This window comes from Prunus dulcis, chromosome 4 (assembly GCF_902201215.1).
Source record: "Prunus dulcis chromosome 4, ALMONDv2, whole genome shotgun sequence".
In the NCBI taxonomy this organism is placed as follows: Eukaryota; Viridiplantae; Streptophyta; class Magnoliopsida; order Rosales; family Rosaceae; genus Prunus; species Prunus dulcis.
Window position 1 is genome coordinate 13,927,825 of NC_047653.1, and position 25,882 is coordinate 13,953,706.

Sequence of the window (25,882 nt, forward strand, 5' to 3'; positions counted from 1 at the left end):
ACTTGTATTCAAACTTATCTTAAACATTTTTTTAAACTAAATTATCTCCTAAGTTAATATTGGCACATGTGTCACTGACTTTCCACAAACTTTTCAATGTTTAGATCATTGGCCTACTTTACTAACAGAAGAAGTATGGAAGGAACTCCACTTCAACTCGGCATGTCATTCTTCTCTTCTCCTATTTATTTTTCACTTTTTATATATTATATTTTTCTTTTCCTTTTAGTGGTTTCGTAACGAAAAGGGTTTTTTTTCTTTTCTTTTCGGTACAAGTGATAGTCTATAAATTATAAGGGAGAGAGTTTATCACACACGCTTATAATCAGAGTGTCATAGAAGTTCGAATATAAGATCACTAGTTTAAAACTCAAGACCCTTTCTTCACTACTCCGATGATCCCAGAAAAGCATTTAAAGTTAGAATTCGTGTACAAATTATTGGATATCTTTAAGTCCCTTTTGGATGAAAAGGGTCTACTTATAGGCAAGTAATTTGGATTTGAGTTTTCAGTGTAAATTTAAATTACATTTATTGAATCTATATAAGCCATTCGCAATGCTATAATTAACATTAAAAACAAAAATTAGTTATAAAAAATACTTTTGGTATGGGCAAAAGTTTATTTTGGGAATATATATATATATATATGATGACAAATAAGAGTTCAAAAACAAATTAATATATGTGATGACAATGGTACAATAGGAGCTTTCAGACGAGTGTTAGAATAGAGATAGAGCCCACGTGGCTAAAATGTCTCCTTTTCATACACGAAAAAAAACAATGTAGCCTTCCCTCATCAACTTATCTCTACTCTATAAGAAGAGGACATCCACTTGTTTCACTTCCCCTCAAACTATCACACAACAAATCTCACTCACCAAACTTAGAAGGAGCTTACACCATATGACCATGGCTCCTTCCAATGGCTTTCCAATCTTCTTCTTCTTCTTCTTCTTCTTCTTCACCTTCTTCTCTGTCTTCATCACTCTCTCAAAAGCTCAGATGGTTCCGGCCATTTACGTGTTTGGTGACTCTTTAGCCGATGTGGGTAACAACAATTACCTAAAGATCTCTCTTCTCAAGGCTAATTTCCCCCACAATGGTGTTGATTTTCCCAACAAGAAAGCAACCGGCAGGTTTGGAAATGGCAAGAATTCTGCCGATTTTCTTGGTAAGTTCAATATATTTCAATTACTTACATCATCACTCGTGGCTGCAGACTGTCTATGCATGTTTTGAGAATGATATATATATATAAGTGAGATGGATTTACGCTTCTTGTAGTAAGTGAGATCTCATATATATATTTTACAATGTGTATGTATCTCCTTTTCGTTTGGCAGCCGAGAAAGTTGGGTTGCCAACATCACCACCCTATCTCTCACTTGTGTCCAAGTCCAACAAGCAAAATTTGTCCTTTGTCGCCGGAGTTAGCTTCGCCTCCGGAGGGGCTGGAATCTTCAATGGCTCCGACGAAAAATTTGTAAGCACTAAGAAAATATATATTGAAATAAATAAAGATATAACACACTCTTTCAACAACAAAATAAAATAAAAAAATTGAACAAATATCTCTTTTGCACGTGTAAAATATTCCACCAAATTGCTTTACAACCCAATTCATTCTTTTTACATGAGGTGGAATCGATATAGGATCCACTTATGAAAGTTGGTGAAAGATGTTATTAGAAAAGTTGGTTCCGATCCCAACTAAGCTAAGTTGTGCGTAATGTCAAAAGAGTAATGTTATTTGTATTATATTTATTAGTTATTTTGTTTATCATAATTCGCGATTCGCAATTCTCGATTCTAATACATACGGGTTCACATATACTTTTGTTGTCACAGCGGCAGTCAATTCCTTTGTCATATCAAGTAAACTACTATTCACAAGTGTATGAAGACATCGGGCTAGAATTGGGATCCAACGGTGCCCAGGACCATCTGTCAAAATCTCTGTTTGTCATTGTGATTGGAAGCAACGACATCTTCGCCTACTTTGACTCATCCAAGCTCCGCAAGGAATCAACACCCAACCAGTACGTAGATTCCATGGTCTCAAATCTAAAACAGCAATTAGAGGTAACAAAACAGGCTTTAGCTTAGCTCCGTATTTGACTGATATTGAAATTTCAATTGCACTTCAATGCTCAACACTTTCCCTTTGGTTTTTGTTTTGTTTTGGCAGAGAATAAGTTCTTTGGGTGCTCGAAAATTTGTAGTTGTCGGAACTGGGCCAGTTGGATGCTGCCCAGCTCAAAGGATTTCAAATGACGGAGAGTGCAACGAAGATGCAAACTCCATGTCTATCCGCTACAACGACGGCCTTAAGTCGATGTTACAGCAGTCGGAAGCGGCACTGCACATAAAATACACCTTCTTTGAGACGTACGGTGTCTTCTGGGACATCATTCAGAACGGAGCTTCTTACGGTACTCACATCTTACTTACCTACTCTATCAGTTTTTCTCGCATGTTATGTTATCAGACTGAAAAGTACGACCGGCGCATTCTTATTCGCCAATTTCCCCATACAACCATTTTAGTTAACTTGACCAAGAAATTCCAAATTGTGTACGCTTTTCCAGGATTTACAGAAACCGAAGCTGCATGCTGTGGTTTTGGAAAGCTTAACGCCGAGTCTTTTTGCCTTCCGATTTCGTCTTTGTGCTCCAACAGAACGGACCATGTCTTCTGGGACAAATTCCATCCCACAGAGGCAACTCATGGTATCCTGGTGGACAAACTTTTCGATGGTCCTTCACAATACACATTCCCAACGAATGTGAAGAAGTTAATTGCTCCATAAAAGCTCGAGGAAAATTCCACATGTAACTTTAGCATGTTTATAGAATACATACACATGTAGTTCTTAGGCTAAATGCGTGTGCAGAAAAAGAACAGAGAATGAATGATGTTTTTTTTTTCAAATGAAACAATTCTATGCCAGCATCAGGGGCTTCACTTCACATAATATTTTTTCAACCAAAAAAAAAAAAAAAAAATCTTCAATTTGAATAATCTACATAACAGGAAAAAAAGATAAGACTGCAGCCAGCTGTAGAAAATCTTGTGGGGGCAGCTTCTTCTGTCTGTCACTTGATGGTGCCAAGTAGCTCAACATTTCAGTTAACATGTATCAATTTAAAATATAATTAAATTTATATTTTCAAACATATATATATATATATATATATTTTCTAAATTATGTCCTAAGTTAATATTGACACACGGCAATAAAAAAAAATAAAAAATTAATGGATGTGTCACTGACTTTCCAAAGTTTTCAATATTTAGATCATTGGCCTACTTTATTAACAGAAGTATGGAAGGAGGAACCCCACTTCAACTCTTCTTTTCTATTTATTTTTGTGCTTTTTTGCATATTTTCTTTTTCTTTTTCTTTTTCTTTTTCTAGATTTCATAACCAAAAGGGATTTTCTTCCCACAAAAGCTTTTAAAGTTGGATTCGTGTACAAATTATTGAATATCATTAAGGGTCCATTTTGGATGAAACGGTCGACTTATAATTAAGTAATTCAGATTTTAAGTTTTCAGTGTAAATTAAAATTATATTGATTGAAGTTTAGAATTCAGTATATAGTTGAAAGGAAATTTGATATTGAATTGTTTATTGTCTTCTTCTTTTTTCGAAGGTGAATAAAGAGCGGATTCGCTGTTTCCAATTTAATGTCCCTTCTATTTACAAGTTGACTTATAATCATCCTAAATAAGAATTCTCTATTAAATAAGAAAATATTTTTCCTGCTCTACCAAGGCCTTGACTCACGCCAACATTTATAAGCTAGCAATGTTATAATAAATTTTTTTTTAAAATAAAAATAGTTATCCAAAAACACTTTTGGTATGGGCAAAAGTAAATCCAAGCGAAAGTTGTTTTTGGGAACAGACAAGCAAGAGTGAGTTCAAAGACTAAAAAATATATATTATTGTAAACGACAATGACACGATAAGAGCTTTCAGATGAGTGCTAAAGCTTGAGCCCGCACGGCTAAAATGCTTTTTTTTTTTTTTTTTCATACACGGAAAAAAAAAAAAAAGAAGTACCATTTCCTCATACGCTTTTTTTATTTTAATTTTTACCCAAAAAAAATAATATCCCTCCTCTATAACATCCACTTGTTTCACTGCCCTCAAACTATCACATACCAAATTTAGGGGGAGCTTATACCACTTCTCTATATACACCTCGTCTTCTTCTTCTCTGTCTTCATCAGTCTCTCAAAATTTCAGATGGTTCTGGTCATTTACGCGTTTGACGACTCGTTATTCGATGTGGGTAACAACAATTATCTAAGTGCCTTGTTTGGTTCATGGGAAATGAGACTTAGGGATGGGAAATCAATTGTTTTTCCATGTTTGGTAAGTTCAAGTATGGGAAATGGTTGCCCGACACATAGGAAAGTATAAGGGAAAGTGAAGCCCTCCTCTCAACTTGGGTTTTATTTTCCCTCATCATGGGAAAGTTTGGGAAAATGAGACAACATTAAATGCACATTTTTCATGACAATTTTGTCCCTATTAACAATTTAGAATTACAATATATCATTAAATGCCTTCTTTTTTTATTTGATTTAATATGGATATAATTGAAAAATTATACAAACTATGTTTCCATTCCTACTCAAAACAAACATGGGAAATGAAATAAAATGATATCTCGCGGTTACTTTCCCAGCATTACCAAACTTGGGAAATGAATATTCCATTTCTCATCCCTTGAGAAATGACATAAGAAATAATTTCCCCTCAAATTCATTCCATGAACCAAACGAGACCAAAGATCTCTCTTGCCAAGGCTAATTTCCCTCACAATGGTGTTGATTTTCCCAACAAGAAAGCAACGGGAAGGTTTGGGAATGGCAAGAATGCTGCGGATTTTCTTGGTAAGTTAAATAATTCAATTACTTACATCATCACTCGTGACTACAGACTGTCTATGCATGTTGTGAGAATGAGAGGGTACGTCATGTTTATATATAAAACAGTACTATTTCAATAGATATTCTCAATAAGCAGTACTCTTTCAAAAAATTAAAAAATATTTCTTTGGTACGTGTAATATATTCCAACAAATTACTTTACAACCCAATTCTTTCTTTTTACATGAGGTGGGATCGATACAAGTCCCACTTATGAAAGTTGGTGAAAAATGTCAACACTGATGCTATTTGTACCATATTTATTGACCACTTCTTTAATATAGATTAGTTCTATATATATCAATGAGAGCCACATTTATTGATTATATCATTTCTAATACAGATAGATCTCACATATATGAGATGTCAACAAAGTAATCAATAAATATGGTACAAATAGTATTATTGAAGCGCATTAAAAAAAAAAGTATTATTGAATGCGTAAAGTCTAGTGTTGTCTATTTTACTTTTGTTGTCAAAGCGTCAATCGATTCCTTTGTCATATCAAGTAAACTAGTATTCGCAAGTGGTATGAAAACATCAGGCTAGAACTGGGCTCCAACGGTACGTAGATTCCATGGTCTCAAATCTAAAACAACAATTTGAGGTAACAAAATAGACTTGAGCTTAGCTCCATGTTATTTGATGTTATATCCTACAGAGGCAACTCATGGTAGCTTGGTGGACACTTTTCGGTGGTCCTTCAGAATACACATTCCCAACGAATGTGAAGGAGTTAATTGCTCCATAAAAGCTCAAGGAAGCAGACTCCTGATGAAAGACCCCCCCGCCTACCTTACCTTCTCAATGGGCCAATCGATTTTTCAGATGCAACAGAAAATTCAACATGTAACTTTAGTTTGCTTAAAGAATACAGATACAGTTCTTAGGAAGTTAATTACGCTAAGTGCGTGTGCAGCAAAAACAGAGAATGAATGATGTGGTAAATGAACCATCACAAAAGAGCGTACGCCCAGCTATATACACTTCTAACGTGCCACATTGTGCAAAACAAACTAAACAATTATATACCAGCATCGCGCTTCACATGATTGTTAAAAAAATAATAATAATAAAATTCAATTTTAATAATCTACTTAAGAGGAAAAAATGATGGAAGAACTATCTGGCCTAACGAATCAACCTTTCTCTTGAATGGAGAAGGCAAAGTATTGCTGGCCTGCCAGACGCAACTTTCAACCTTTCTGCATTCACAATGTTGGCGAAATTTTCTGCAAAGCAAAGTATAAAGTTTCCTAAGATTAGAAGCAACTGTTATTTAAATACTTAATTTCAGATTCATATTCTTACTTACAAGACAGGGGGCTTAAAAAAAGTTACCTTTAGTGCTTGTTTAGGACTCAGCTGAAAATAAGCCCTGAAAAAACAGACCTATATCACCTTTGTGAAAATCAAATGCCAACATCTTGTCCACCACATTCTGCATTTAAATTAAGAAAAAAGAAACAAATTAAAGAAAAATTCTACAATTGCAGCTGAAGGATATGAACGGAAAATTTAATTCTGGCTTCATATGAAGTTGTTACTCTATAAATGTCATGTTTCATATCTCAATCTGAGATTCTGTTTTGGGGTTGAAACCTGGTATTGCTGATCCTGAGCTGATACATTCTCATTGCACAATCGCTCAACGTGTTCATTGTTTCCAAGAGCTTCCAATATAAATGCTGCTCTCTTAATAACTTCCTCTGGGACACCTATGTAAACAATACAAACAGTTCAACTAGAAAACTGAAGCTGCCACCAAGAGTTCCTTAAGATTTTAGTCCAGGAAAGGAAACACATGCGTGCGAACCCAAAGACTCATTTCATTCATCTGTATGTGTGCACATGCACGTTTCTGTGTGTGTGTGCATGCTTGTGTCTGCGACAAGAACTCAAAAGATCCTTTTCTCCCAATTCTGGAAATCAGGAACATAAGTTTTAAGCTACAAAGAGGTACCAGCAAGTAGCGCACAATGCAGACCTGCAGGATGTAAACAGACTGTGATTCCAAGGCATCCCAAACTTACATAGATGCATATCCATAAGTTTATATACATATATACAAATGCTAAGACATTTTCCAGTTAGTAATTTAATAAGGCACTTATCATGTTTTAAGCCATTGAATCAAGCAAGTGCTTTATTAAAAGGCTGACTGGTGAGAACCTTAGCATCCCCATCCCCATCCCCCCTCTTTCCATATATATGCATGTATTCACTCACCATAGCTTAGAAGGGCATGCCCAGGAACTAGCCTGCAAGAAATAAAACGTAAAATTTGAATATCAAAGTTTCATCAACAGCAGTGAGAAAATTGAACATATGCACGAGGGTGGAATCAGAGAGGTTGCTACTGACTGTAACACTTCATAAAGCCATATCTGATTATTTGAGGCTAAGACATGGTTAAACTTTTTTGACCCAGAAATTATAAATGCCTACTGGGCCTGTGTTGAAGCAACTAGAATCATCCACTGATGCACATTATCTCACACAAGGAAACAAGTTGTCAAGATTTTGATCTATGCCTAGGGTTCAGAGGACACGGAAGTTCACAGTTATGTAGAGTAAATGTGCTAACAGATATTTAAATAGCATGTTTGCAGCATGACCCCTGTGATCCAAAACACCAAAGGCATACCATTGAATGGCATCTTATTCATTCCTGACAAAGTGGCACATTTCCTTTGCAGGACTACAATGTATAAAGGCAATGAAAGTTTACCTATACAGAAATACAATATCCTCGATATCTGTAGAGTTGTCAGGTCTCAGCACACTCATGGTGTAAAATTCGATCTTCTTGGACTATAATAAGAACAAAAGAATAATACCCATCAGTCTCACACAATTCAAGCATGGAAGTAGGGATTACTTGTATAGCAAGTCTACAAGCTTGCTTACTTTAGGTAAACAACTCTCACTGAATAGCTCAGTCAAATGAGTGCACACCAGAACCTACAGAAGAATATTGCAAAACACAGAGAAAATAACCTTCAATTGTCATAGGGACCAGGCGCCCACTTAATGTAAGAAATGTGTTGAAAAATTAATTTGGAAGAACTAAATAGTACTGATAATGAAATTCTCATGGCGTGAAGAGAGAGCCTAAAACCTTTGGAGGGTCGTCATGTGAGACCAAGTAGTTTATGGTTCCACCAAGCAGACCGACGCCATCTGAAAGAATATCGAGAACATTTAGGTGATACTGCAACTGCTAAACTCATATCAATATTATAGATTTTTTTTTTTTTTTTTGGGTTTGAGAGGAAGCATGAAAAACTAACCTTCTGTAAGAGTACCTTTACCAAATTCATCCAATAGGCACAAAGACCTTGAAGTTGCCTGCCTGTTAATTTTCTCAAATGAACACATACAAGTCAAATGGAATATATATTTTTAATACAGTGACTGGTGCAGCATCATTAGTTCTGAGAAATAATAAATACTTTGAAGCCATATAATCATTAAGCAGGTTCAGAGACTGGATATTACCGGAAAGTAGACAACTAATAATTACTAGTTATCATAGCTAAATAATTGTCCGAGTCACTTGGTATTGAACAATATAAACTCATGTCTTTATTAATACAATCTACTGAAATCATATGATTCATATTAGTTACTAAGTAGTATTCTCAAACAGAGCAATTGATTTTCTCATTGTTCTCTTGCAGTAATGTTTAGTGTGCATTTAAAAAAATGCTTTTACACATGCAAATAAGATAATCTTATTCTGGAGCACTATGAATTATGCCTCAAGTACTAAAAAGAAGCAAATTCAGGATTATCACATACATCAAAAGAGTTAAAAACGACATGCAGCCAGAGAAATAAATGCTAAAAACTAAATCGGTAAAATTAGCACAGTGAGAATTTGAAGAGTGTAGTTTGAATATACCTTAGCATCATCCCTACTTGATGCAGATCAATCATAAATGTTGACTTTTCGGCATTCATGAGCTTGCTTCCCATTGCGCAGAATATTCTGTAAACATTAATAAAAACTATGGTCGTTATAATTACAACGAATTTCATACAAGCATAACATTGAATGTGAGAAAGGTGTTGGTAATATTTAGATCAAACCTATCCGTCAAACCAATAGTTGCAGCATCTGCTGGTACAAAACTTCCAATGTGGGACAGGAAAACAATTAAAGCTACCTGGAAAACAAATTTTTCAATATGTATAGATCTGCGATGAATTTCTACAGTAGAGGCATAATTAATGGCCAGCTTTGTGAAAGAGACACCAAACAAAATCAGCAAAACGGTGACCTTAGAATAACTTTAAGTTCAATACAAACATCAATAACCCTCCCTTCCCTAGAACCAATAAAACAATTACTGACCTGCTTTATGTAGATGCTTTTCCCTGAATAGTTAGGACCGGTGATTATATTAATTCTTCCTGAAACGAAAGAATCATTAGAAATTATATTCAGTATGCAAAGACGGGATTTTTCATTTTCCTGAACTGAGTCAACTATAATTTAGTATTTCCACAATTAAATGTACAATTCCATTACCCTCATTTTGAATCATTGTATCATTGGGAACAAAGGTGTCTACAGTCATTTCCTGCAAAACATGTCTGATAATTCAAAGAACTCTTGTTACTACCCCTAAGTAAATAATAACCTCTAGAAGTATTGCCAATAAATTAATGCAAATAAACCATACGTTTATCACCTTCCATTTTGTATATCAATCAAGCAATCCATAGTCAAAGTAGGCCTTACATAATTGCTTTGACGAGAAACCAGTGCCAACGACAAAAAGCTAAATGTCCACATGAAGATATAAATATTACTTAGTAAGAATAATATACTTACAGGAAATAAAATATATAGAGACTTATCAAAGAATGAGATGAGGGAAGGAAGGGAGCCAGGGCCAGAGCACTGATATTAAAAATGACTCTCACCAATCAAGTTCAGCGGCAAAATTTACAGCCTTAAGTAGGTGTTCTGAAAATAGAAGTATATGTGACAGCAAATCTCGAGTAATCGCCCTCTCCATATCTGTATCAATAAATTTTATGAATGAAAATATTTGTAGAAAAAGAAAACTTAAAGTTAGACCGGAATGAAACTCTGAATGTCTCATTTATTAAAAATTATTCACTTAAGTTTTTGTGCTTAGCTCTCACTAGGCTGCCACGACACACTAGTCATGGTTAAATTATATGCATACCTAGTATTTTATGATAGATATCTCCCAGTAAATTGTCCAACTCTCGTGTCTTTGCTGTATGATAAAAGAACCTTTTCGTTTCTCCTTCTGCATCAGAGAACTAAGTTTGATAGCTATATTTTCTTATGCAAATGCATACCAGTTACAAGATACTCAACTGTATTTCAACTCACAGCAAATTCAAAATCTTGAACTTTCTCCAGAGTAGCTTCATCAAGTTTTTCTTCAAAAATGCACATCAAGTATCCTACAACTCAACAGTAAAGAAAAGGCATGGTGGAGATGTATCTAGATTAAAACAATACAGTCCTTTAAATTTCAGCATCTACTGATTATCTGATAAATAAGAGGGATCTTTCTGAGGAGCATCTAAATACAATTCATATCACCCAACAAAATTCCATTTAAGATGGTAGAGGATTAAAACCAACCTATCTGATGTATATAAACAATACAAGGAACAAAATTTTCTTTGTACAGCTGAGGCAGTCTTCCAAGTTCCATCTGTGACACCTGCAAGGCAATTTTACAATCAAAAGAAACTTGGTAAATCAGACTTCAATCTACTTTCTAATTAGATGTATAAATGAATTGTATAACAGTTACCTCTTCCAGAAATTCAGGCAATTCCTCATATATTTGCCTTAGCTCATCTAACTATACAAGAAGATGAGGGAATGATTTGTCAATTTAACATTAGGCAGCTGTACAGATCTATCAAGACGCATAAAAGTCACAAAATAAATTCTACCATCTCAATATTGAACTAACAGAAACGCCACACCATACTAGCCTCATAAACAAAATGTAAAAAGGAAAATTAAAAACAACAAGAACAACAATGATGAGATGATGCACAAGGCAAATATGCATTCTGATTTGACAATTAAGAATGGGAATTTGGGACTTATGCCAAACCTCATCACAGAAATCATCTTTTACAATCGTCTCATATCCCTTCTCCTTACTTCTACTTACATCTAGAACACCAATTACCTGCAGAAGACACTGGCGATATTATGATAGGAATGCATTGAAGGGAAACAATTTAGAAGATTGACAAAAGAAGAAATAAACACTGGTTATATTGACTTGATGCATATCTAAACAAAGACAAAAAATTCTTCATTCTCCAATCATAAAGATCTCAATGCAGATAAACCCAGGCATAAGAGGAAATTAAATCAATTCCATAACACCCGTAGGCTACGCCAGAAATTATACATATCCTCACCAACCCATGATGCAAAATATTTGTGGAGAACTGAATAAAAAGCTCAGAGACCAGTCCCAATTTATAAGGGAAGAGCCAAATGAATTTATCTCTGGAGTTGTTTTACCATGTTCGTGTGGACTGTAGAGTTTATTGACATGGTTTCATTCTATTAAAGAGAAATCTCTTCCTCTTATGGGATTAACACTTAGCAAATTTCTGTTTGTTATTGCAAGAACAGGCTGTAAAAAGTTGAAGCCTACTTCATAAACTAACCAATTCATATACATAAGCCAGTTCAGTTGTAATGCATGAAGCAGCCTGCATAAATTCAGACAACAGACCAAGAAACACATTAATATATAAGAACAACAGAAAGAGAAGGTACAACTAACAGAAAATGCATCAAAAGAAGTGTTTTCCTACCTTCTCAACAATGTCCAAATTCAAGTACTTTGCGTGCTCCTGAAGACTCTCAGAAACACCTACTTCAAATATCTTGTTCACATGCAAAAGTGAACAAACACTCTAAAAGAAAACAATATAAAAAATAATGAATCAAACGGGGAAAGCTTTCACTGACAATTGTGTAAAATCAAGGAAAAATGACAATAGTATCATCACTCTTTATGAAGATTCTGCTGGGGCTCAACTAGAAATTTTTATATAAGAGACAAATTTATACAAGTAGGTGGGACAAGCACCCTAAAGCAAACAAAACAAATTACATTGACTTTACCCCAATCCTCCCCACCCACCGCCAAACAAAAATTGAGATACAAAGACACAGAAAAAGACACCTAAAGATTAGCTGCGAATCTAATTCTAAAAGTAATGTACGAGATTTATCTTCCTACAAAGGCAACGTGGGTTGTACTGTAGCTGTTAATTTGAAAAAATCATCCCAGCAAAGGCAAAACAAGGATATCTACTCTATCACCTTACAAGTCTGTTAATAATGGAGAAGGAGCTTATGATTCTATACTTGGTCTCGGAATCCAGGTAATATGATAGTTAAAGTTGACATGATTTTATGGCAAGTTCCCTGAACAAAAATGCGTAACTCATTTTATTCTTCATAAAGATCTTGGTACTTGTCAGCTAGGAGTCAGACATGATTGGTTGCAGGTGTTGCACTCACAAGTGCCAACCCAAGAAGGAAACTAATCAACAAAGAGAATTATGGAATATAAAAGTGACCATGACATTAATGTTTGTACATATTTTAAGTTTTAACTAGGTTCTACGTACAATCACACATCCAGAGGTAAAAATGAATCAAAGTAACATCAATAAAGGACACCATCCGCTAAATGAATGACAGACATTTAGTAATCAGGAAACAGGGTTAAAGCATAGCACATAGAAAAGAACCTACCTTCAAAAAAGCTGTCCAATCGCCACTGGTACATATTGAGCTCGGGGAGTTAAATTTCTTCAACAAACAAAAGAAAAGATTCAAAATCTTAAAAAATAAATACAACACATGCAAAACAGACATCGCCGTGATCTACAGTCACTCTTAGTAGAAGGATAACAAAGAGAGCAGACCAAATTATCATTATGCTGTCAATATTTGTATAAAGGCCAAATAATATGTTTAGAAACAAGTCAGTAATAAACTAACTGAGCAAAAAAAGAACAACTAATATACTTTAGTTGTCCATGAAAGAGCTCTAATTTCAACAACAGACTCCAGTTGTAGCTACAGAATCTACAGACCATAAACTTTACTTTTGGAAAAGAAAGCCCTACAGCATGAGACAGAAGGAAAAGAAGGAAGAATAGAGAATGCTACCTTGAGTATGTGAGGAATGTCCTTCACAGATTTCAGAGTTCCACGTAAAGAATTTATCAGTTCTTCAGAAGAAAGAAAGAATGATATCTTAATTGTCAAAGAAAATAGATTTGACAATGACCAAGTAGATCTAAAATCTCATGATTTTAAGAAGTCAGTTCTATATTTTCAAATAAGTTCATTCAAACGCTGTGAGATAATATTTATTCTTAATGTACTGATCTCAGTTTGCAAAACAGTTTAACTAAGACGATTCAAGATAGCATAAATCTTCTTTGGATAACTGATCCAAGTCATATTTTAGTAGTACTTATGTAGTTTAACAAGCAAGGATACGGCATTGAGACGACTGTTCAAAGTTTCAAGGTCAAGTATTGGCCTTAAGAACCAGCTTCTAGTATGAGAAAAATACCATTCGTCAAAGAGCCTTTTGGTTAGAGTTAAAATCCAAAGCACTGGCATCACAAAGTTATCTATCAGAATATTACCTCAAGAGACGTCTCCCCATGGGCGTTACACACTGAATTTAAGTATGAGTAAATTAGCTTGATATAAAGCTGAGCAAACCAAAAGAGCAAGAATTGAAAAATCTACTGACCTTATTCATCATGCCAAATACAGAGAACCTGCCATTAAAACATATCAGAACACTTTTCAAGGAAAATTGTTTGGCAAAAAATTAAGAATTTACCCTTCTTTTGCTCTACCAATGCCCATATGGCTTGGATGCTTATCTGTTTGGAATATCTGCAATGCCTCATGAGCTGCTGCATCAAGTTTAAGGAAATTGTTTCTATTTTGGTTGTGAAGGGAGTACATTTTGTCTCGATAACCTTCCTGAATTATTAACCCCCATCCCCCACCGCCCAAAAAAATCTAAATGTTGAAGACAGCACAAAAAGATACAGTGAAACTTCTATAACAGAATCGATTGCAATTGATGCATTCCCGCTTTCCATTTGTTCAAGTGTATCTACCACCCTTTCATTCTCTAATATGGCAAGAAGACCACCACTGGTACGAACTTGGATATCACTTCCCATGTCCATCATAGAACTCAACTACAGTTGACATACAAAAAAAGAAAGTTATTGGCAATAACAGGATAAAGACATTCATTGTTCTTCAAAAAACAAAAGCAAGAGGGATATTCACAGAACACAAAAAACTCATGTCATTAATCACATAATGAGATCAGTTTAAAGACAGAAATGCAACACACACAGAGCATATCCATGATTTATGAGGCATGAATAAACAAGTTGTAATATCCAGGGTTAAATAATACCAATTGGGCCACAATACAAAAGGATTTAAATATATAGTTAGGACTTACATAACAAATTCTCTCCTTGATGTTTAACCCATCATCCATTCCTGTGACTCGAAGGTATATCAGTCTGTAAATTTCAGAAACAGAAATAACAATAATGGTGATGATGATGAATAGTGACAATGGTAATAACTAATAAGAATGAAAATACTGCCTTATAATAATAATAACAATAACAACAACAACAATAAGAGAGAGCGAGAGAGAGAGAGAGAGAATCAGATCAAAGAATAATGAGAGGCAATCTATCAAATTGATCACACACAATACTTTGCATGACACCACCAATAAGACTTATGATTGTAGCTTTATCAAAAACTTTCCCTAACAGGGAGAAAAAAGATGAGGATATATGTTGGATACATGAGAGAACGGAGATGATGATCTACAATTTGATGGGAAGACATAAACAGAATGGCAAAGAAGGTTTCCCATCCAACAGTTGAGCACGTATTAAGTTTTAAATTTTGAATTTTGCAAGGGCAAATGTGTGAAGAAATTGGAACAACCTACTTACGAAACAATTGTTTCTTATCTGAACCTATCTGCAAAGCCTAAGCATCAGAGTGTAAATTTAAGGAGGCTCATCAAACATAACCTAAGAATAACAGGTACATAGAATACCATAGTTAATTAACGATCTTTGAAACCTTCATTATATACTCATGAAAGATAATTCATTCAACCCACTATATTCAGCCAAGTTTACAAAACTCCAATTCTTTTAACAAAATCATCAGAGTTATACCTGTGCCATGCTTGCTCATAGCTAAATATGGAACTTTTCACAAGCTTCACCGTAAAGGCCTCAGTCATTCCATCTGCAATACTTTAAAAAGTAAACAACTGCTCCCATGCTGAAATTCAGAACCTACCATTTGATAGCAACATACCACTTCGTTGTAAAGCAGACAAGAAGGATTCTTCACTTTTAGTGCTTGCGTAAATGATAAGGGGCCTAGCTTGATATTTTACTGCATACAGAAACGATAAGCAAACTAAGATCTGCTCACTAAACAGTAACAGAAATATAATTGATGGTAACAGACACAAGGAGAGTGCAAGAGATAACTTGAGTGAGAAGAAAACGAATTATATATCAGCATCAGGAAGTACTGTACCAAAACAACAGAGTACAGGAAATAGACTCCCTAAAGAGACATGAAACTCATACCCAAATCAATTAGGGGGAAGTCTGTGCTGCCATCTTCCCAAACTTCCAGCACGTGAAGTTGGCGAATACTGGAGTCGTAATAAGAAATTCCAACTCTGGAATGGAAGAGTTGCAAAGTCATCAATTTCAGATGCATTCCACTGTTTGATTAAGAATAAAGGTAAAGACTAATGTACTTTATACTATATACCATGACTAACGACATTAGCAATAGCAACGATGTGCTGTACATATGGATTGATAAATAACTAAGATTACTCACCTTTGACCGTGTAGAATGCACGCCATGTACACCTGCATTTAAATCCCAAAACAACAAGAAAAAACAAAAATCAATTCACTGGGTGAACAACAAAAGTATAAATTTCTTCAATTACAAAAATGGAATTAGAAGTAATAAACATAGGTATATTTCTGTTTTTATGTTGATCAACACTGCTGGTCAAGCTTGCATAGCTATTACTAGACAGTAATCAATGCAAAAACCGGTTCGCTACAATTTCTCCATGCATATGAAAACTAGATAAGTATCTGTAACAAATTAAAACAAAATTTTCTTTAAATAGGTGAATAATTCGGTTAAATTTTCTCAATTTTCTCGACAGCCAAACAAATGGAGCTCAAATGTTTGAGTCTTACGATCTTAACTCAAATTAAACCTAACAGAACAAATTCTTTCGGTTTGCTTCAACTGAATAGCGTTTCCAGTAATATTTTTCATTTCTTGAATACGAAATCAACAGAAATGCAAAATCAATCAAATAGCATTTTCTCGGCAACCAAACGGAAGGTGAGAAAAGAAATATGCGATGAACAGTAATCGGAAATGGACCTGAGGTAGAGCTTCGGTTTCGTCCATTTCCTCCATGTCTTCCATTTTCGAATCGAACGGCTTACAGAGTCCACAGAATGACAGAGAGAGCGAGTACGAGCTAGTGAGCGATCTCAGTCATACTCGGACAGTCACCAAACAGTTATGAGCGGGAGAAGTAGTGTGACTCGTTTATAAACGCATCCATGGATCGGGCAATCACTGTGCGACACGTGTCAACTGTGCGACAGCTTGAATCCCAGCAAAACAGTCCCGTGGACCCCACAAATATATAAGAAGAAAGTTTGGAGTCCTATTTGGACCAAACCCAACCAATTTCAAAGCCCACAAGCCCAAACATCAGATGGCCATATTCGTCATTTCAACGTCGTTACGAATGAAGAGGGGCTAGGGTTTCACCTTCCAGGCCTATAAATACGGCTCTAAACGCCCAATTCGAAAACAGTCCCACACGCTTCCTCATCGTCTTTTCTTTTCGTAGGCTCTGTTTTATTTTTCTGTTGGAAGATGTTTCTGTAGGGTTTAGGTTTCCTTTTAGATCTTCTTCTTTTGAAGCTTTTTCTTATTCGTTTGTGAAATTGAGAAGCCAATTTGCAGAGCAAAGGCGCTAAAACTTGAAAGAATAGCGCAATTTGCATTGAAGGTTGGCGATAACGAAAAGCGATTCTCCGTGCCTGTCAAATATTTGATATTGACTTTGGCCTCGAACAAGTCGCTACATTTGATTCAATCTTTTTTTTTCTCTGATTATAAAAATAACTGTTTTTAGTTTTTTGTAACAATCTGATATTTGTGTGGTGTTGAAAATTTTGAGTGATTTTTTTTAATGAACAATTTTGAATTCTGCTTTTCTGCGTGGATTTTCTCTGTCAAGATATGCTTGAATTTTATTTTCGCATGTCACCTTATTTAAAAACCTTCTAGACCTTGGATGTGGTGTCAATTGTGATTTCAAAATCAGGCGGAATGCTGACAATGAAAGGCGTGCATCTTTTCGACAAAGAGATACCTGAATGGAGCTTGGTGAATCTCTGATTAAAAAAAAAAAAAAAAAAATTAGACAATAACAGAGCGAAACCTAGAAATTTGAAAATCAATGGCGTCATTTATTTTTGGCGCTGTTTGAATTTAAATATTTATAATGTGATAAAGTTGGGGCATTTTGGTTTGGCAAACAATTCGTGAGTTAATTGATTAAAAGTAATAATAGTAATAGTTCGTCAATTATACCCGAAGTTAGACGCAAAGGGAGGAAATAGAATTTCGTGCCTTGATTAATGGCAGCAATTTTGGAGGAAAAAGCGGAAGACACAAGAAGGGGTATTGGAATCATTCTAATTAATAAAAAATAAGAAGAGTTCCATGCTAAAATAATCTGTAATTAAACACTCTCAAAACTAGAAATCCAATGAATGAAGGGAAGAATTGATTTGATTCCAATTCCATATTTCTAAATTCTGAAGTTCCTGATTAATGACTCATTCCGTTGCTAATTCTGAAGTTCTAGTATATATGATCATAAGCATTTGGGCAACTCGGGCTTGAAACTTTTTTCCTACTATTTGGATCATCCATCGTGGATTCCAGTAATGTGGGGGTGAGATTAAAGTGCATGGCTAGAAAATTGTAGTCAATATTAAAACTTTGTTTTCTTGTAAATCCACATTATGAATTTATCATATTACCATCATTTAATTAATAATTTTAATTCTTAATGTTTGAATTAACAAAGGGCATTTTCTGGTATTTTGAATGTTCCACTATTCTCTATATAGATGCACATGTTAGTGTGTTTGGTAAAAAGAGGAGAATGCGATTATTTGAAAAATTCGCAGGGAAAACAGGTAAAGCGATAGTTTAAATTATAAAAAATAGTGGATTTCTCATACGCACTAATAATGTGCAGCGTCGGTCTTGAGATTTGAGGGCTCTGCGCAAAACATAAATTTGGGTCTCACATAAACTAACACAAACTTACACCATTACATAGTGCCATACATCAATTATATATATATATATATATATATAATTAAAAAAAAGTAAAAATCATCATCAATTAGCATGCAAATCACAAATAAAATCACCTTTCATTATATAACTAATCAACATGATAATGAAGTAAATCATTTAGTATACATAGATTGAAATTTAGATACATACTTGAATTTGAATTGAGATTTAAATTTGACTATTTGATTTTTGAGTGACATTTATTATTATTTTTTTGTCGATATTTACTGTTGAAATGCTTTAAATTAAAAAAATATATTGTCAAAGGACGGAAAAAGAGAGCCGAAGAGAGATATTGTTGATGATGATTACTTACAAAAAATAACGTGTTTGGGCTTTATTGTTATTATTACTAGCCTCTCCGCACGCGCTTCTGCACTTGTGAGAGGCTTTTTTTTTTAAAAAAAAAAATTTATTTTATTTTATAATTAAAAAAGATAGTGGGTAGTTGTGTTCCATAAAAATTGGATCCATTATCTAATTTTTCTTTTAATTTTAATTTTTTTAGTATGAAAAATTATGAATTTACCATATTATCCTCATTTAATTAATAATTTTAATTTTTAATGTTTGCATTAACTAATGGCATTTTCGGGTATTTTGAATGTTTCACCATTCTCTACCTTTTGTTTTATTGTTATTATTAAGTGTTGTTGGTAAGAAACCAAAGTAAAACTAAAACTAAAACTATGATGCAACACAAGCAAATTTTGAAGCCACACCTTGAGAAAAAGTTGAGGCCCCGCAAAACCAACACAACTAGAAACGTCTTTGTGTCAGCAATTTGCTCGTTCATTATGTATACAACATTTAAAATATATATTATACACATTAAAAAAAAAATGGAGGACTTCAAAAATTAGGGGCGCTGTGCGGTGGCACCACTTGCACACCCACATGCCCGCTCCTGCTAATGTGCTATGGGGGTTCGAACTTGAGACTACAAGTTTGTAAGTAAATGTCTTTTTCTACTGGGCTAGACTCCATTGGCAATCTTATTTTTAAATAAGGGCGTTTGTAACTAAAGTGGTGCACATCATTCACTCTTCACAATTGTGGTTTCATGTTATCAATACGAATATGGAATTTAAATTTGAGACCTATCCTAAACATTAACGGGAGAAATATCACTAAATAAAGAGCTAATTGGTGATCTCGAGGTTTTATATTCCACTTATTGAGCTTGTATAGAGAAAAATTAATAATCTTTGAGTGGGAGAAAAAAATTTAGTATGCAAGAAAAAATTAATAAGAGCAATGAGTAGTTATTAATATGTTTTTTTTGGCTAACGTACTCTACAAAAAATACTGACCCCATAGAAAACGGACGGTAATACCAATATCCATTATTTTTATCTTTTCGGTCATATATCCTTAAATAGAAAAATTATAAATAAATTACCAAAAAAAAAAATAAAAATTTAAAAGCTGTCCGAGACGAGTAGAGTCACTGAATAGAGACTAACCTGAATGCCATGTCCCCAGCCTAAGTGCTCCCCAACAAATCTCTCTCTCTCTCTCTCTCTCTCTACAACTGCAAACATGGACTCCATTTTGGGCTATGGCGCAGTCATCTCACTGAGAGCTTAACGTGCGCACTCCCGGCGCAGGATATGGAGTCGCCCTCCTTTGTATCCAAAGCGAGGACCGCCTTCCATTCTGCGGCGGCTAAAGCGGAGCGAGTTTTCTCTGACTTGAAGCCCGATCGAGGTGCAGAAATTTATTCTGTTTTTAATATCTTCAATTTTAATCTCATTCACTAAATCCTGATTTTCGGTTTACTTTTTTTTACTGCCCCAGACTTCAATTTGACTTTTCCTAATGCTATTTTTATTTTCCGGGATTTTAATTTCTTGTTCATGATTATAAATGTTGTTGATTTTTTGACAACTTGATGTTAAATCGGTGAAGATTCTGATAAGCAATCGCCCAAGAATTTGATTAATCAAGCAGATGATGAACCGCCAAGTAACGAGGGCGAGTCAAAGGTAGTAAGCTTTGTTTATTTATTTGTTTATTGTCTTTTTAAAAAAAATAAATTCAATGGGGTTTGATTGAATGGTTTGTTTGTTTTCTTCTGGGTGGAAATGCAGGATCAATCGGTTTAAGTTTTGCACGATTTTGATTTTTGTTGCTTGGTTTAGGAAGTGATCATTTTATTTGGTTCCCAAGCAGGGAAAAAAATGAATCCTAGTAGTTTTAAGATGAATTAGCATGACTTCAATTAATCTAGATTGTTAAGTCAGGGTTAGTTGACTAAACGTTTTGGGTTGGTCTTTTACCCAACAGATCGTAGACGTTGGGTAACAGAATGCATGCAATTTCAGATTCTGGTTATTCACAATTTGCTGAATTGTTTCATTTCAATTTCTCGGAAATCAAATAATACAGGGTTCCAATGAATTAAAGCATTTGAGGTGGAGACCTCCAAACATAGGAACAAAGCAAGAATGGCAGGATAGACTTAGGAACATTGGAAAAGGAAAAAAAGGAGTTGAAGACGAGAAGGCCGAATATTCAACCATGGCGGTTCCGTTCTATGATGAGAATTTGTACCTGCTGAACATGAAAAATGATATTGAAGCAAAGGTAAGTTTCTTTTTTATATCTTTTACTTCTGTGTATGCACATTTAATGGTTTGTTTTCTAAGCTTTCCATTTTATGTTTAGATCTTCAATACATAATTACATCGTATTCTTTTTTGGTCAAAGAATTACATCATATGCATGAATGAAAAGGTAAATGTTTCAACCTTTCCCTGGGGTGCGCAGGCTGGCCTTGTTCTTGTCTTAGGAAGACAACTGAAGTTTAAATCAGGGGTTTATTCTGTCCTTATTTATAAATTTAGTCACATACTCAGTAAAGAAAAATGGTGATTCACATTCTTCATGCCTTTTTCCTTTTCAGTTAGAAGATATAGTTGTGATTGTGAACGAGAAAAATGTAACCGGTAATGGTGGCCAAACACTTTGACTTGTGCTATGCTTTTAGATTAATCAGAAAAACAAACATGAGGATTATCCAATTTATGCCCTGCCTAACGTCCTGGAAGTTTGTGATTGATACCAATTTTACTGATTTATCTGTCATTTTTTTTCAATTAATTGTTTTTCTTTGATGATAAATTGGGATTTGATATATGCAAGGGGGCAGAGATGATTCCCTCAGTTGAAAGCTTTGTTGCAGACAACATTGTGATTCCTCCATTGTCTGTTATGAGGCAATTGGCTACAGCTGTTGAGTAAGTCTTTGCATTCAGGAAATTCATTGCCTAATAGGTCTTCTTTCTCTGTCTGTTTCTCTTGCAATGAACTTATGAAATCTTTACGACTTTTGGAGTCCAATTGGTCAATTGTAGTCTTTGAACATTTTGAATATGTATATATGTTAAACGAATATCAATAGTTTTGGATTGTTATCTTTGGAAACGAATGTGTTTTCTATTGGAAAGCCTATTGCAGTGCAATGCAATCAATGTGGCACTAGATGTGTTCTAATTTTTTCAAAATGGTTCTACATATCAATATGAGTTTTCAGTTTGTACATGATTTCCTAACTTTCTTCATTAAATATTTTGGAACCTTTATCCAGGGCTGGAAAGAAGTTAAAATCATTGAAAGATTTTTTGGCAACATCAGGAAGTTCCTCGCCTGTCAGGGAGAGAGCAAGCCTGAGTCTCTATGCAGTGAGGTCCTTAGTGCTTCGTGAAAAGGATGAAAGGCCATCGGATTTTGGTAATAATGAGAAGGTTCTATCATTGATCTGCTCGCTGTTTGATGCAGGTATATGTTAGGTGACCTCATGACAGTTACTCCCTGTGTTGGTTTTCTTATTCCTAAATTTTTATTCACTATCCTGTTATGATCTTTCACTTCCGTTGTAATATTTGCAAGATATTCGCAGAGGGAAATTTTCTAAGACGGAAGATCGATTCTGGTTCAGAGGCAATTACAGTGGCATCTTTGCCAAGAGATATTCACGGTGCTCCTCCTGAAAGCCTGGTTGTTAAGCTAGCTGAAGTTGTTGGGAGCTTCAGAACCCTCAAGAAAATGACACTGTTTTGGTGCAGAGTTGTTGAAGAGGTAAGTTCTGTATAAAATATGAGTTACTTGAGCTTTTGGCAATGGCTTGCAATGAAAAGAAAAAAAAGAAAATGTTCTGACACTTCTAGCTGCTTGTTTTACAACCATAGCACGTTATATATTTTCTGGAAGTTACCCTTCTTTGAATAAGTGTTTGTGTCTAGGTTTGAATTTTTTGTGATCTCAAGTTGAAACTTATTATCTTAAACTGGAAAAGTAAATTTTAGGTTTAGTTTCAGGTATAGACCACTTTAATGTCATATTTTAGTGCAATATTATCCTTCCAAATACAGTTGTACTCAGAAAATATCTCATCCTCTTAAAATTTTAAAGTTCTTTTATGTTTATTACTTTGCTCCACTTGAATTGAATGCATACTACGCTGGTTATCATTAATTATGTTGACAAAGTATGTTTTGAATGTACTTCACATGCAGCTGAGAAGACTTTGGTCTGAAGAAGAACATGTACCTAGCATCCCCATAGATGAGATTCCAGATCTGAATTCCTGTCTTTTGTATCAGCGGTTGCAAGTTATCAACTGTTGTATTTCCAGGAAAAGGCGGCGTGCTATTGCCACTGAAACATTAGACTTTGTAATAACGGAAGCCAGTCCAAAGGTAGAAGAATCTGCCATCTCCAATGACAATCCTGCAGGCCCTATGTTGTATGCTAGACTAAGCACTGGGGAACTTGTCCTCCGACTAGGTGCTGATCAACCATTTGGTAATGTGACAATGTTGGAAACTGGGGAACCTGTGTACTGCCCTGTGACCCAGGTATGTTTAATAGCTTGTCCTTAAAGGATAACTATTTTACCTTGGTCCCGTAAATGAGATATATCATATATGTGCATTGTTACATGTAGGAAGGACCTTTGCTAACTGAAGATCTTATCAAAGAAACAGAGGAGTTTGTGCTTCGAACAGGAAGGTTTGTATTTGACTTAATTCTTATTCCTTTTCGCATTTTTGATATATTTTCTAAGTTCTCTGAATATATACGTATACATATGCACTCAAACCTGCATACTTTTTATTCTTATTTGTCCATACATTCTCTGACAAATTGCCTTATCTTTTATGGGCAGTGTTGGTGCTGGATGTTCTCAACTCCTATCTGACATGCAGGCTTTCAAGGTTTCCACTAATGAAAGTTTATCTTACAGCTGAATTCTATTTGTCGACTGTTCAAGTTGACTAAGTTCTGCTGATTATGATATGCAGGCTGCAAATCCTGGTTGTATTTTGGAAGATTTTGTGAGATGGCACTCCCCTCCTGACTGGTCGGAGACTGAACCAGAGGATAGAGACTCTTTTGATGGTAGTGATGCATTGTCCACAAGAGGATATCTAAGCAGTCGAATGCAAAAAGAAGGTGCCATGACATCCTGTCCTTCAATTTCTGTCTAAATTGTGACGAATGGCAGTTTTTATATCCAAGGTTAACAGTTATAGGAGAATGTCAAATACAGACTGAAAATTGGTTTGCTTTATAAGATAATAGATGCAATATATAATATGCGATAGTAGAAATTAGATGTATTATTCGACAATGAGCTTGGGCATGTATGCTGTGCTATTAGTGTGCTTTGTTCCTGAGGTGCTCTGGCAATTGTATTAGACGTTTTTATGCATGCATCTATTTGAAAACCTAATCTAGTGAACATGTAAGGAACTATGAACTGGCAGGTAATCTGACTGTCATAAGCCCATCTCTTCTGATATTTAAGATCATTCTGGTCTTAAGTTCTAATGGGTGTTCTTTCTTTCTCTGATCTTTCTAAGGCCAACCGTTGGGATAAAATAGTTGATGTCTTAAGTTAGCAATATTGTATAGCATTTGTCTTGTCATATGGTGCTTAGCTAAGGGAAGCCAGCTATTTTATTTATTTATTTAAAAAAACTTCATGATGCGTACAGGCATCCAGAAGTTGCAAATGCTGACGTGTATTTAAGTCTCATATGTAGTTTCCTATGGTTATGCTTTGATGTTAGGCAATTTGTGGCGTGAGTTTTGGGACACATCCAAGCCAGTTCCAGCAGTTAAACAAGTACCCCTCTTTGATGAGGATTTAGCAGTGTAAGTTGCAAAAATTTATGCTAATTTCTTATATCCGTTTTTGGTTTTAGTAAAAATTTCTGTCTGAAAAGAGTAGCATTGTGCATTGATCCTGTAGAGAAGGTATCCTGGATGGTTTTGATGACATATCACCTTCCGAGCTTTTTGAGCAGCTGTTTGTTTCTTTGGTAAGTTAATTTTCTATGTTGGTAAGCTAAAACCTAAATTTACTTTTTTAATATTTGTTTAGCATGTACTATGCCCGTGCTCTGATCTTGTGCTAATGATGCCGGTTCTGCAATATTCAGCTTGGTTTAGGCTTTGTAATTGCTGAGGCTAAACTGTCCAGTAGTAGTGATTTTTCGAAGCTGTTCTATGAATGCAAGGAATATGTGGTTTCCACTTGTCAAAGCAGCACGCGGACTGAGAAGGTTGATGAGCTTTGCCAGGTAGGATGGATCCATGATTAAACTTAAGGTTATAATATGACCAAGGTTGATAGTTATAATGCAAGTCAATTATTGGACTAGGATGATAAAGCCTTTGCAGGCCATTTAAAGTATCCTTTGACAAACTTTTTGTTTTACAAGCAGCTAGAAGGGTCGGATTTGGGTTCACGGCTGGGACGTGGAGACTGTACATAAATTAAGGATATAAACTACTACCAAACTGATAATCTGCTGAAAATCTTTGTCAATTCTTTGGTACAGGTATATGAAACAGTGGAGACTATGTTACAGAATCCAGAGGAAGTCCTAAAAATGATGAAGCAACCGGAAGAATCAACGACCCCTTCTGGTGAACCAAAACGGCGTTTTAAGAGGCTCATCCTCAACTTCGGTGGCAAAGATAGACAGTTAAAAAAATCAGCTTCAAAGGATCAGAAGAACTCAACGAGCCCTAGTAGCCAACCATTTTCAAGTTTTTTTGACAACAAGTCATCACTATTTTCAAAAAAGCCTCCGAAGCCTGAAAATACATCCCCTGCTGAAAAACCTTCGATTACAGACGAAAATGATTGGACGGTTGTTTAGGCGTAACTTCTTTTTTCTTTTTTTTCATTCTTGCCCTTATTTTTTGGTTAAAAACAGGCTTGATTTTGCTGGTAATTGTAAATTGTTTTGAGCAAAACGAGCTAATGGGGGGTTACCATTAGCCACAATTTAAATGAACTTATTGCCTTGAATTATAAAGGATGGGTTTATTGTCTAATTACACCTGGAAT

The 25,882-nt window shown here is 35.0% G+C and overlaps 3 protein-coding genes and 1 non-coding gene across 8 annotated transcripts; 3 read left to right on the plus strand and 1 right to left on the minus strand.

The window, feature by feature from the left end:
- The first annotated feature begins 748 nt into the window (after nt 1-748).
- On the plus strand, nt 749-3,181 carry LOC117625780 (GDSL esterase/lipase At5g55050-like). The gene is made up of 5 exons (XM_034357340.1): nt 749-1,177; nt 1,350-1,489; nt 1,855-2,088; nt 2,195-2,438; nt 2,595-3,181. Exons 1-5 carry the CDS (start codon nt 910-912, stop codon nt 2,813-2,815), a joined length of 1,107 nt encoding a protein of 368 aa, XP_034213231.1. The 5' UTR covers nt 749-909; the 3' UTR covers nt 2,816-3,181.
- Nucleotides 3,182-5,838: 2,657 nt separating this feature from the next.
- LOC117624736 (DNA mismatch repair protein MSH5) lies at nt 5,839-16,631 on the minus strand. Of its 3 annotated transcripts, none has more exons than XM_034356158.1 (35): nt 16,504-16,631; nt 15,934-15,965; nt 15,672-15,766; nt 15,391-15,471; nt 15,246-15,318; nt 14,501-14,564; nt 14,071-14,225; nt 13,856-13,957; nt 13,763-13,790; nt 13,653-13,684; nt 13,501-13,555; nt 13,165-13,251; nt 12,745-12,801; nt 11,793-11,894; nt 11,643-11,687; nt 11,072-11,149; nt 10,760-10,810; nt 10,585-10,666; nt 10,327-10,400; nt 10,154-10,253; nt 9,885-9,981; nt 9,650-9,739; nt 9,487-9,551; nt 9,310-9,368; nt 9,045-9,121; nt 8,857-8,943; nt 8,243-8,304; nt 8,071-8,132; nt 7,860-7,913; nt 7,681-7,763; nt 7,179-7,210; nt 6,913-6,936; nt 6,552-6,667; nt 6,291-6,390; nt 5,839-6,181 (listed from the first exon to the last, which is right to left on the minus strand). In XM_034356158.1, the coding sequence occupies exons 1-34, from the start codon at nt 16,546-16,548 to the stop codon at nt 6,304-6,306; spliced, it is 2,433 nt and encodes an 810-aa protein (XP_034212049.1). In that variant the 5' UTR covers nt 16,549-16,631; the 3' UTR covers nt 5,839-6,181; nt 6,291-6,303. The 3 variants fall into 3 exon arrangements, with proteins under 3 accessions (XP_034212049.1, XP_034212050.1, XP_034212048.1); XM_034356159.1 differs by having other exon boundaries at nt 6,291-6,327; nt 13,501-13,558; XM_034356157.1 differs by having other exon boundaries at nt 13,501-13,558.
- A 468-nt stretch (nt 16,632-17,099) lies between these two features.
- On the plus strand, nt 17,100-17,225 carry LOC117626829. Its single transcript, XR_004585648.1, has one exon. It is a non-coding gene; the product is annotated as a small nucleolar RNA snoR86 (small nucleolar RNA).
- A 2,759-nt stretch (nt 17,226-19,984) lies between these two features.
- On the plus strand, nt 19,985-25,872 carry LOC117624684 (rab3 GTPase-activating protein catalytic subunit). 3 transcript variants are annotated; one of them, XM_034356083.1, is made up of 14 exons: nt 19,985-20,223; nt 20,425-20,501; nt 20,905-21,102; nt 21,661-21,755; nt 22,106-22,296; nt 22,418-22,596; nt 23,034-23,375; nt 23,465-23,529; nt 23,687-23,735; nt 23,823-23,973; nt 24,594-24,678; nt 24,776-24,845; nt 24,966-25,106; nt 25,368-25,872. In XM_034356083.1, exons 1-14 carry the CDS (start codon nt 20,127-20,129, stop codon nt 25,689-25,691), a joined length of 2,064 nt encoding a protein of 687 aa, XP_034211974.1. In that variant the 5' UTR covers nt 19,985-20,126; the 3' UTR covers nt 25,692-25,872. The 3 variants fall into 3 exon arrangements, with proteins under 3 accessions (XP_034211974.1, XP_034211975.1, XP_034211976.1); XM_034356084.1 differs by lacking the exon at nt 24,966-25,106; XM_034356085.1 differs by lacking the exons at nt 19,985-20,223; nt 20,425-20,501 and having other exon boundaries at nt 20,989-21,102; nt 21,668-21,755.
- The last annotated feature ends 10 nt before the right edge of the window (nt 25,873-25,882 follow it).